The sequence below is a fragment of the Trichechus manatus genome, unplaced genomic scaffold, assembly GCF_000243295.1.
Source record: "Trichechus manatus latirostris isolate Lorelei unplaced genomic scaffold, TriManLat1.0 scaffold00091, whole genome shotgun sequence".
NCBI classification, from domain to species: domain Eukaryota; kingdom Metazoa; phylum Chordata; class Mammalia; order Sirenia; family Trichechidae; genus Trichechus; species Trichechus manatus.
Window position 1 is genome coordinate 8,656,582 of NW_004444027.1, and position 12,129 is coordinate 8,668,710.

General features: G+C 48.2%; 1 protein-coding gene across 1 annotated transcript in view; it reads right to left on the reverse strand.

The window, feature by feature from the left end:
- Nucleotides 1–12,129, reverse strand: part of XKR6 (XK related 6) — a 501,357-nt gene that overhangs the window by 53,269 nt on the left and 435,959 nt on the right. The window contains exon 2 of the mRNA XM_004382202.2: nt 7,813–8,009. Within this exon, the coding sequence (XP_004382259.1) occupies nt 7,813–8,009 (197 nt within the window). The remainder of the gene's footprint in view (nt 1–7,812; nt 8,010–12,129) is intronic.

Sequence of the window (12,129 nt, forward strand, 5' to 3'; positions counted from 1 at the left end):
TCGATATGCCCTGATAGGCTGCTCGTGTGAGCTAGCCCAATCACCGGCACTCCTGAAGTTCCAACGTCCTGCCACCAGGTTACCAGACCTGTCACTAAGTATGTGAGCACAAGAGTCTGCCCACTCCTCCTGTATGGATTCAGCTAAGGTGTCCAGGTAGTCAGCCACCAAGTGTGTGGTGCAGGCTGTCACCTACAGTTCTAGGCAGGCATGGGTGATTGGTGTAGGCACAGGCATCCGGCTGCAGCAGGGGGTCACATGCTGAGCAAGGCAGGGGGCTGATGGCCACCCTCAAGTGTCCAGGAGGAAAGTGTGTACTTGTTCCCTAGAGCATGTAGGTGGGTGGGTTTTGTAGCCGGACTATGAGCACCCAATGCATTGGCTGTAAGGACTGGGGGGCACTACTTATTTCTTGGGCTCTGTCACAGATGGCTAGGTGGCATGGGTGAAGCCACTAGTCCTCAGGCCCCTGATGTGGGTAGATGAAGACCCTGCATAATTGGCAGAGCACTGTCAAATGTCAAGAACCTGCCACTTCACAGCTGAAACAGTTAAAAGTTAGAGTTCTGGTATATACCCTGTTGTACTGTGGTAATGAGGGCCTATGCTGTTGAAATGGGCCCACACACCACACAAGTCTCTGCAGGGTGAAAGACACTCAAAGTCCATGGACCCTGTATGCCTGTGCCTAGGCAAAGAAGCTGCGCCTACCCTGAGTTCCTGGCTTAGGGGAGCCGGCAGATTACTTTTTCCCCGTTTGTTCCCTCTCCAAGGCTAGGAGAATGGCTCAGGGTGCGTGAGGGGTCCTACCTCTGGCCCAGGGGACTCAGCAATTGCTGAAGCCGTCCCAGACCCAGTGCAGAGCAGGGAGCAGGGAGATAAATGGGAGAGATGTTTTTTCCCAAAGGGAGGGGGGTGTTTTTGATCCGCACGGTAGGCCAGATGCAAGTACTTATCTTTTGCTGATCGAGGGCTGCTTCTCATTGGTTATGGACGCCCAAGTGGTCTCTCTGCTGCTGGGTCTCTCCCAATGTGGAATACATCTCCCAAGCACCACTGCTTTCCTCACCGTGCACCACGAGCTGATCTGGCCTGAAAGGCTCCGGCTCCTGCCGGGTCAGATCTGGCAACTTCTTGCTGCTTCTGAACCATCTCTCCCTTCCCCTGCTACTCAGTCCCATTCCTCAACTTTGCCTTTGATGTTCAGGGCTCCTAGATTGTCATATGTAATTGATTCACTTGTTTTTTGGGTCTTTGTTGTAAGAGGGACCACCAGAAGCATCTGACTACTCTGCCATCTTGGCTCCGCCCTTGATGGTATATAGTGGACAGGAGTCATCATAAGGCACACCAAAGAAAAGCAATTAGCCACACTTCTATTCTTACTACTAAAATTTATACTTCAATTCAGATAGTGTATCTACAACAAAAGCACTACCACCACTAACATCAAAATGTCCTTTCACCCAGTATAATTATATGCCACACACTGTATGAGCATTTTTGTATCTGTCATATATGTTCTTTAATGCTCATAACAATCCTATGTGGTAGGTACTAATATCATTCCCATTTTAGAAATGAGAAAACTGAGGAACAGAAAGGCTAAGTAACTAGCCAAAGGGCAAACAGCTAGCAAGTAGCTGGGCTGGGAGCCAAACTCATTCTTTTCACCTTGATATACCTCAAGACCTCAGATAGCTGGGAGATTTCCATTTCACCAACCCGCGCCTCCAAGTTCACAAACTTTACCTCTCACCTCCTCCAACTTCTAATATTCAAATTATTTTCCTTAAACCTTGTACATTTCCCTTTTTAAGGGAAATCATATATTATCATAACAAAGTGGTCCAGTGATAGAGAGATGTTCTACAAGATGCAAATACCAAGCATATCTTAGTCAGTGCCTAGTAACTATCTGTTCCCTTCCTTCCCATAAACCCAACAAATACTGCATGCCCCATCCCTGTCTTAGAGACTCACAATCCTTTGCAAAGTTTGCCACTGATCTGTGTTTAGCCCAACAGTTTCCAAATTTATTTGACCATGAAAGCCAATTTCGAGGAACTCCTATTCCACACTCCAAATAAACTTTGGGAAGTACTCACCTGACCCCCAAGCTTCCAAGATACAAAGATGGGCTGTGAGAAGCAGGTAGGGAGGAGGAGCCAGGAGAAGCTCCCGAGGTGAAAGCCCCAGAGCAGCACAGTCCTTTGTAACTCCTCAAATCCTTTCCAAGTGATGCCGGCCCTTGGGAAGCAGCTCCTCTGCCTTCACAGGCCCTACTCCACAGGGCTCCCAGGGGAGGGGGAGACTCAGGAAGCAGTACCACTTCCTCATGGGAATCCCCAGTGAGCTTCCTTTCTAGGGATTTTGTATCCAGCCCTCTATGTTTATAGTCTGAGAAGCTATTATAGAAAGGATAGGCATAGCGAGTAATATGGGACAGGAATGACTCATAGGGCCAAAGAGGGGAAAAAATCTTCCTAGTACCTTGCCCATGCCATTCCCTACTTGGCCTTGGAAATGATAAACACCCCTCATCTGCCTATGGAGTTTGACATTTTAGAAAAGCACTTTCACATGTATTGTATCATTTCATCTTCCCTAAAAATTAGGTATTATTATTATCTCTCCCACTCTCCCATTTTACCAAAGAGGAAAGAGAGCCTTAACAAGGTGAAGGGTAATGTCCAAAATCAATAGTGATCAGGACTCTGGGCTCCAGATGTGATCAGCTCTGGAGTTTGCCCCATGAACCATCCTCCACCTGCCCCATCAGCTTGCAGGGCTGGAATCTGGCTAACAGCTTTGCAGAGGACAAGATAAGAGGAGATATAACTTGGCTGCCTGGTGATGCAAAGGGGGGGCGATTTGAAACTAAAACAGCAAATGGCAGTTTAGATGGAAGTCTTGCACAGTAATAGGGTTGGTTTTGAGAAGGAGGGTGTGGATTAGACAGAAAGGTGCTCCTCCTCAGTGCCAGCAAATCTGCCTCACTGGAGCATTGTCCCACCACCCATCTGTCGGTTGTACTGTGGTGGCTTGTGTATTGATGTGATGCTGCAAGCTATGCTGCTAGTATTTCAAATACCAGCAGGGTCACTCATGGTGGACAGGTTTACACAAAGCTTTCAGATTAAGAGTAGGAAGAAAGGCTTGGTGACCTACTTTTAGAAATTAGCTAATGAAAACCTTATGGATCACAACAGAGTATTGTCTGATTTGCTTTCTTTAGGCACAACATCAGGAGGGATCAATTGTTGGAGAAGGACACTGTGTTTGGTAAAGTACAGGGCCATTGAGGGCATGAGACATACATGGTGAGATGGGTTGGCATGACAGCCACAAGGATGGACTTGAACATGCTCGCTATCTTGGAGAGAGATGATGCAGAACTAGGCAACATTTCATTCTTTTGTACATAAGACCACTATGAGTCAGAGTCTACTCAATGGCAGCTATCTATCTATCTGTCTGTCTGTCTATCTAGAGCATTGTTGCCCTGGGTTGGGGAGCAGCAACTTGTGGGATGTGAGGGCAGATGAGATGTTGAATTGCTAATTGTCTCCTTGAGGCTTCCTCTGCTCTTTGGAGCCTCTCTCTTGGTGAGCAAGAAGGAGCTCTAGGTACCAGACATTGCCGTGTTCCTGGACACCCCATCCTGGCTCCAGGGGAAGCTTCCCAGGGTGAGGCCTCACTTCCATGGGGGCTCCACCAAGGCTGGACTTGTAGAGCAAGGATGTGCATTTCAGAGATATCCCTGCGACTCTGGTCTTCCTTCAGAATCAATCATCAAGTGATTCTTCTGGTGCTGAAAACAAATGACACTCCTAACTGTCATACACAGTCTGTGTGACATGCGGTGTCTTTTCTCCAAGGTTCTGGGAAACAGGGCCTCAGCACTGTAGACTTGGGCAGAGGGTCACACCAATTCATTGCCCAAGCAGATGGCCTGGACCCTTGGGCACCCTGAAGACAGGCTATTCATGAGCTTTATGTTTCCCTCATGTTCCTGAGTTCTTCCAGAAGCAAATGAGAGGTCTTAAGCTGAGTTCTCTAGAGAAGAAAAACCAGTGAAGCCTATATATGTATGTATGTGTGCATATATATATATATATATATATATGTCTATATGTGTATGTGTGTATATATGTACACACACACATATAGACATATATATATATATCTCAAAGCCCTGGTAGCACAGTGGTTAAGCATTTGGCTACTAACCAAAGGGTCGGCAGTTTGAATCCACCAGCTGCTCCTTGGAAACTCTGTGGGGCAGTTCTATTCTGTCCTGTAGGGTCACTGTAGGGTAATGCTATTCAGCTATATGCATCCCTTCCTAATGGAGGCAGCTTTGCTTTTCCCAGAAGCATGCTGGAGATGAACTCGAGATGAACTCGGGCTAAGGTACAAGGTCGGGGGTGGCACGACTGGGCTGGTGGCCAAGGCTGAGGGATGCCTTATCAACAGAAAGGAAAACATCTGAACCTGGACATGTAGTCCCTGGAAGTGCTAGCTGCCCAGAGACTTGGAAGAAAAACAATAAACCTTAGCGCCAGCTGGAACTGTATATAAGCTGGTGTGCCTTGCCAGGCGGTAGCAGAACGCTACTCTGGTCCAGCTGCTGCCCTGGGCTGTCCTGTACGTAAGTTCCCCAAGTAAACCATATGTCTCGATCACTGGTTCCAGAGTCTGTCTTTGGTCTCTTGGCTACGCAGCCCAAAAAACAAATCCACTGGTGTATATATATATAGATATATATATATAAAATAATCCATTGGTTTATATATATAAAAAGAGAAAGATTTATATATTTATATCAAGGAAATGGCTAATGTGGTTGTAGAGGCTGGAAAATCTCAAGTCCATCAGTTAGGCTTGAGGCTTCTCCTGACTCATGTAGCTGCAGGGGCTAGTGAGCCCAAGATTGGCAAGTCATACAGCAGGCCTCTGGCTCATAGGTTGCTGAGGCTGACAAATCCCAAGATCGGCAGGTAAGCTGCTAGCTCAAGTCCCAAGAACCTGAGGTCAGATGCAGGATCCAGAGCAAGCAAAAGCCAGAGAGCTTTGCCAGAAAGTGCACGTACATTGGATGCAGGCCATACCCCCAAGGAAATGCCATTTCAGCTGATGGGCTGCTCATAGCAGACCTCATCATGGAGGTGATTATATCATTACATAGCTGCCAGACTACATCATAACTGCCAAACCACTGAGAATCATGGCCCAGCCAAGCTGACACACAACCTTAACTATCACATGAGAGTGTGTATGCGTATGTGAGCCTGTATCCAAAAAAGAAGGCAGGGACCAGATGGGCTGTCAGCCCTTGCCTCTCTCAGGCTGGATTCCTGCTTAGCCTTCTGGTACCTAAGTAGGGGCTCATCCACTATTTAGCTCCTTGCAGCTCTATTTTCCAGGACTTGCTTGCTGGTACCACTCACACCAGCTGGGCTCCAGCAACGAGTAGCTAGATCACCCGGGGCCATGGTGGGGCATCTTCCTGAGAGTGAGGATTAAAGGATGTCCGAAGCATTGATGCTGGCCAGTGCCTCCCCCTTGTCAGCACCCACTGAAGATTCCCCACACCTCTCCGGCTCCTGTGGGCTCCCATAGGGCAGAGGCTGTGCTGATGCCTGCATGTCACTATGCTCCTGAAGGCTTTTTGAATGGTGGACTCGAGGTCGGGTCCTCAGTTCAGTCCAGGTCTCAGGCCTGGTTTTCCACCATGTCCAGTCCAAGGGTCCCACAGCCACCCTCTCTTTGCTTCTGTTAGAATGCTCAGCAGGGCTGTAGCTAGTGATCTCTTGGATGGATGGAGCGGGGCAGGGTGCACATTGCCTTGAGGGCCCCTCTCTGCTGGGAACTTCCAGCAAGGGACTGTCCTGGCTCAGTGGTGGTACAGGAGGCTTCACCCAAGAGGCTGAGTCCCCATGGGACTGTTGGCAGCACGGTTTGGTCACAACCAGGCCCACAAGGTCTGAAAGCCAGAATCAAGCTTGTCAGGCTGAATATCTCAGTCATCTTCAACTGGCCTTTGAAGACGAAACCTCCTTTCCACATAAGCAACTACGACGAGAGGAACCCAGCAATGGGTCAGTCAGAAAAAGTAAGGAGGCAAAGCTGTTTAATGCAAGGTCTATATTTGTAAGTCCCAGGCTTGGCTGCCCCTGCTAGACCATGTGAAGGTGAGGTCCCATTAGAGAACTTCCTACAGGTGTTCACAAACTTGGTGGCACTGAGGGCCCGCTGGAGCACCTAGTAAGCCCTGCAGGGCCTAGAGGTGAGAACCCAGGAGACTTGGAGGCCTCACTGGCCAGAAAGAGCTGGGACATGGAGAGCAGACTTCCTTCCCCCAGATGCCCCAAATCATAAGTACATATACTGTCTTAGCTCAGGAACTTCTGGCTGATTCCCTTCAGCAACATCTCTGCTTGAATGTTCCTAGTGATAGGAAACTCACTAACTCTTGAGACAGTTTTTCCACCCCTGGTTTGCTCTCACTATGTGAAATGTCTTCAACCTGTTGCACTGATAATTGTCTCCTTGTAGCTTCCTCTACTCTTTGGGGCCGACCACACAGAACAAATATAACCCTTCTTCCCCATTACAGAAGGAGACTTGGTGGAATAGTGGTTAAGCACTCGGCTGCTAACCGAAAGGTCAGTGGTTCGAACCCACCAGCCGCTCCACTGGAGAAAGATGTGTGGCAGTTTGCTTCCGTAAACATGTACAGCTTTGGAAACTCTATAGGGTAGTTCTATTCTGTCCTATAGGGTCGCTATGAGTCGGAATCAACTCGATGGCAACAGGTCCCCGTAACATCCCTTCAAATACTGGGATCCACACATTCCCAGTTCATTCAGTCTTGCCATCCTAGACCTTCTTCCCTGCAGGCACTCCAGTTTGCCTAATACCCCTCTAAAACCGTGGCACTTGCGGGTGGGTCTAGCTGAGCTGAGGAGCAGGGGCATCAGCTCCCTGGTGTGAGGCTCTGCCTTGTCCAGTGCAGTCCAACGTTGCAAGAGCTGCTCCCGCAGCCAGCATGAAGCATCAGACTTTCTGCTGCTGTAGAGACTAGTGATTTCCTAACTGTGCTCAGGGGGTCCTGAGGGCTTCTCAGAGCCTCTCGGGGTTCACAGTGGCAGGAGGGGGGGGGAGGAGTACGGTGTGGGGGCTCTGGAATCCTCCCCTACCATTTAACTAGAGCATAGCTACTTCAGAGTGTTTTACAAATGAAGCTGCTGCATGAGCTTTGGTTTGAAGCAAGGGCACAGCAGCTGAAAAATGTTTGAAAACTAGTGTTGACTAACATGGTTCAGTCTCTTTGTCACACGGTATCCTAAGCTGCACCTCCCTCATTCCATATATGTGCAAATCCCTCGCCAGCACCAAAGGGAAAGGGCTGTTCCCCATGATTGGCAGGCCCAGGACCCTTCATTCTGATGTCCTGATGGGGGTCCCAGATGGCTCTATTGCTCTCAGGAACACCTGAAACCCCATTTCTGCTGCTTCTATGAACCAGAGGGCAGAAGCGGGCTCGCACAGGGATTGTAGGAAATATCTGTACCAATAGTGTAAGTGGCAGTGTGGGCCAGGCCAGGATTGCACAGGGTCTGGGCATCTGAAGACAGGACAGGTGATGCCCATAGAGTGTGACAGTCACACAGGCGATGAGTGTGCTGGGCCACTGAGCGGTCCAGATAGAGAGCAGGGTGGAGTAAGAAATCAGGAGGCGGTGCCTGTCCCAGCCCCAGAAATGGTCACTTCCCAGCCGCCACAGGGCTGGGTGGGGACACTCACAGGGCAGCGTCTCAGCGCTGTTCTTCTGGATCATTATGCAGAGCTGTAGCACCAGTTGGGGGGCGCTCTCCAAGAAGGTCTCCAGGAGGCGCAACATGTTGACGTCTGCATATTCGTACATCATAGCCCAGTAAAAGCGTCGCTGGTGTTCCTTCTGCCGCTGGCTCTGAATCCCCAGGTACATGGTGCGGATATACCTGCCGAGAGAGGGACAAAATGGAGAGCTTGGGTGGGTGTTAGGACTGTGGTAAGTTTTCCTAAGACCAAGCACCACCTTGTGCCAGCATCCTCTCCTTCGCTCTGAAGCTTCCCCGAGTCTTGGGTAGGGCTCTAGTGGTTCTCAAAACCCAAGGTCACAATGTTAAGGCATAGGGATGGGAGTGGGGGCAGGTCACGGAAGGAGTGTCTGACACTCTGTGTGATCTTAGGCAAGACGCTCCCTGCTTCTGGGCCTCAAAACCTTCCAGGTAAGCCTCTTAGATGTCATGCATCACAGGTGAGCTCAGAGGGTGGTTGGGCTTTCTCAGGTGCAGGGTCCCTGGGGGAACATTCTAAGAAGGCTTTCACTTCTATTACACAGCCCTGCTACTTTCTCAGTAGGAGGAAAAGAAAGGGAATTAACATTTGTTAAGCTCCTATAGTTAAGTGCTCAGCTGCTAACCAAAAGGTTGGAGGTTCAAGTCCACCCTGAGACACCTAGGAAGAAAGGCCTGGCAATCCACTTCCAGAAAATCAGCCATTGAAAACCCTATTGAGAACTGTTCTGCTCTGACATACATGGGGTTGCTATAAGCTGGAATCCATTAAAGGAAACTGAGTTTTTTTTAAAGCTCCTACTGAGTGCCACTCCTTAGCTTACTGTATATTACCTTGGTCACAAGACAGTAGATATAACTCTCCACATATTACAGATAAGAAAATAAGCTGGGGCTCAGAAAGGTTAAGTCACTTGCACAAGATCCCACAGCTGGATGGTGAAGCAATAGGAGTTGGTCAAGGATATTCTGACAGCAACACCTGTGTGCACCCCACTACAAAAGGGAAAAGCAGATTCTGCAGTGGAACCTCTATCCAGGGTTGGCCCAGGACCGCGGTCACACAAATCCAGTGATCCCACTCACTCAGGATTACACCCAGGCACCATTAGGGGAGGAACAAGGAGCAAAGGAAACTGGTGCAGGGGCAGAGCATGGACTTAGTGGTCAGTAGACCTGGGGTTCCCAGACTTGGACAAGTTATTCCAACTCTGTGTTCTTGGACTACTCTTTAACATGGAGGAATAATAGTAGCATCATAGGGTTTGTGGGAAGAGTAGTGAGATAGTGTATGTATAGAGTGCCTGGTACACAGTTATTGTGGATTGAATTGTGTCCCCCAAAAATGTGTGTCAACTTGGCTAGACCATGATTCTCAGTATTTTGTGATTGTCTACCATTTTGTCATCTGATGTGATTTTCCTATGTGTTGTAAATCCTACTTGTATAATGTTAATGAGGTGGGATTTGTGGCAGTTACGTTAATGAGGCAAGACTCAATCTATAAGATTGTGTCTTAAGTCAATCTCTTTTGAGATATAAAAGAAAGAAGCTAGCAGAGACACAGGGGGACCTCATACCACCAAGAAAGCAATGCTGGGAGCAGAGTGAGTCCTTTGGACCTGAAGTTATTGTGCTGAGAAGCTCCTAGACCAGGAAAAGATTGATGACGAGGATCTTCCTCCAGAGCCAACAGAAACGGAAAGTCATCCCCTGAAGCTGGCACCCTGAATTTGGACTTCTAGCCTATTAGACTGTGACAGAATAAATTTCTGTTTTTTAAAGCCATTCACTTGTGGTATTTCTGCTATAGCAGCCCTAGATAACTAAGACAACAGTAGACATTCCTCCTAGATCCATATAAGAAGACCCCTAGTCCTCATTTGACTTCCTGAATCTGAGTCTCTGACCTACAGTCAAGAAGAAGGATTAATGTGCCATCTAAACTTAGCTTGGTCTCCTAAATGCTAGTGGTCTGTGAGGCAGGCACATGGTCAGAGGTGCTGGCAGTTTCAGGCCAAAAGCCAGGTTCTGGAAGCATGACTTTGTAGGCCCAGTTCAGATCAAGAACAGGAACCATAAATTGTCTAACGGCCCCCTTCTGGGTACCTCAGCCAATGGGAGAGAACCCCATGAGCATCCCTGACCATCTCTGGGCAATATGCATTCTGCAACACTTCACTGTGCCCTCTGAGATTCCAGTCACAAAGGGAGAAAGCACAATGGACACCTAACCTAGGCCCAACTGTCCTCAAGCATTATCAAGTGTCCGTCTGGGCTGGGCAGTCCATTCTGTCTCCATTACCATCGTCAGCCTGGTCCTGGCCACTATCACCTCTTGCCTGGGTCAATGCAGGAGCCTCTTAATGAGTATCCCTGCTTCTGTTCTTACCTCAGAGCAACCCATTCTTCATACAGCAGCCAAAGTGGTCCTCTAAATTCATAAATGCAATCATGTCATTTCCCTTCTTTCTACCCTCCAATGGCTTCTCATGATGCTTCAAATAAAATCCAAACTCCTTACTTTGGCTTATAAGACCCTGCCTGCCTCTCCAACCTCACCTCTTATTCTCTCCCCCTCTTTTCTCAGAGTCTTTTCCATCTCCCCCTGGAGCTCTATGAGCTCTGCAAGCACAGGTGCCTTGTCTATCTTGGTCACTGCTACAGCCCCACTGCCTCACACAGTACCTGGCACACCGCAGGCACTAAGTAAACATTTGTCAAATGAGTGAATGGATACAGGGATGGCCCAAGTTAGAAGGAAGATTCCTCCCCTACAGAGCTGAAGAGTCTTGGCAGGACAACATGGTCACAAGCACATCAAAGGTAGGTAGTCCACATCCATGTTCGTAGCAAATTCCTGGGAAAATGTATCATAAGGTGGATCACTTAGAAGAGGGTATATTTTCTCATGGGAGCAATGGGACAATTGGGTCATTGCCTAAAATCTTTGCTTTGACATTATGGAAGTACTATGTTTTAGAAACAAAAATGGAAGAAACATTGTGGTGCAATGAATTACTTAATATGGCCCTTCTAGCCATGTATGGTCTTGTGACTCCCACAAAATGATTGAGTGTTTGTGGCCCACCAAGGGGATTGGACAGCTTTCTAATAACGCAAATAAGGTGCATAGAACCCTTGAGGGCCATGCAAATAAGCTTTATGGAACCCTAACAAGGGAATTAGTCAGTTTTGTCATCCTGCTAGGCTTTAAAGGGAGCTAATCCCATAAGTGAGGGGGGAACTCACTACCATCAAGAAAGAAGAGCCAAGAGCAGAGACCTTTAGACCCAGGGTCACTGCGCCAAGAGTGTCCTAGACCCAGGAAACAGAGAGAGCTATAACACTGGAGACAGCAAGAAGTGGCTGCAGAGAAATGGCAGCAGCAGTTCCAAAAGTCTGGCATGAGATGGTACAGTAGGCTTCCCAGCCCACGAAGTGAGGTGGCTATAGTGAGTGTGCCAACCTACAGAGTGAGAGAGCTGAGTGTCTTTGGGCCAAGAGTTACTGGCAGAGTGAGGTGTCTCCAGGCACTTGTTGGCAGAGCTAAAGAACTTTGTAACGCTTGCCCGAGCAGGGCAGAGGCCAGGCTGGGAGCCAAAGGGTAGAGAGGCTGAGGGCCAGAGAGAGGCCTGCCTGCAGGCATGGCTAATAAGCTGTCCTGACTGAAGAACTGTATTTTGAGTCATGCCTGATTCTGAATTGTAACCTGTTATTTCTCTAATAAACCCTATAACTGTGAGTATGGTCTGTGAGTTCTCTGTGGCCATTGCAATGAGTTATCAAACCCAGCAGAGAAGTAGAGAGTGCCATGGGAGGGGCAGCTCGTGTCAGAATTGGTAAAAAGGGAGGATTAGAAAGTATATCTGACCTCCACCTCATAGGAATAAACCTTGGGCTGATCCTGATGGTGATTCTTTTCCCCAGGAAGTTAGAGGTTCTGACACCATCATGTCATTTTTACAAACATAAATTTGTAAAATAATTTAAAATCATAAAATGATCCTTTTATCCAATTCCAATGTGGTTGGCCTGCCTCCCAAGCACTCATCATGTACTAGACCCACTGCTAAGCAAAAGCTCCAGGGTCCCCAAACATGTACAAGAGAACAAATTACAACCCTGCTGAACCACAGAGGTGACCTAAAACAAATGTGCTAGCAACAAAAAGTACCCTTCAACCTCTGATGAACAATGCTATGGCTTTCTCTCCAGATTCCTTAGAGGCTTTGAGGGAGGGTTTGGGTGACTGTACCTCTCTGAAGGGATCTACCCAGGG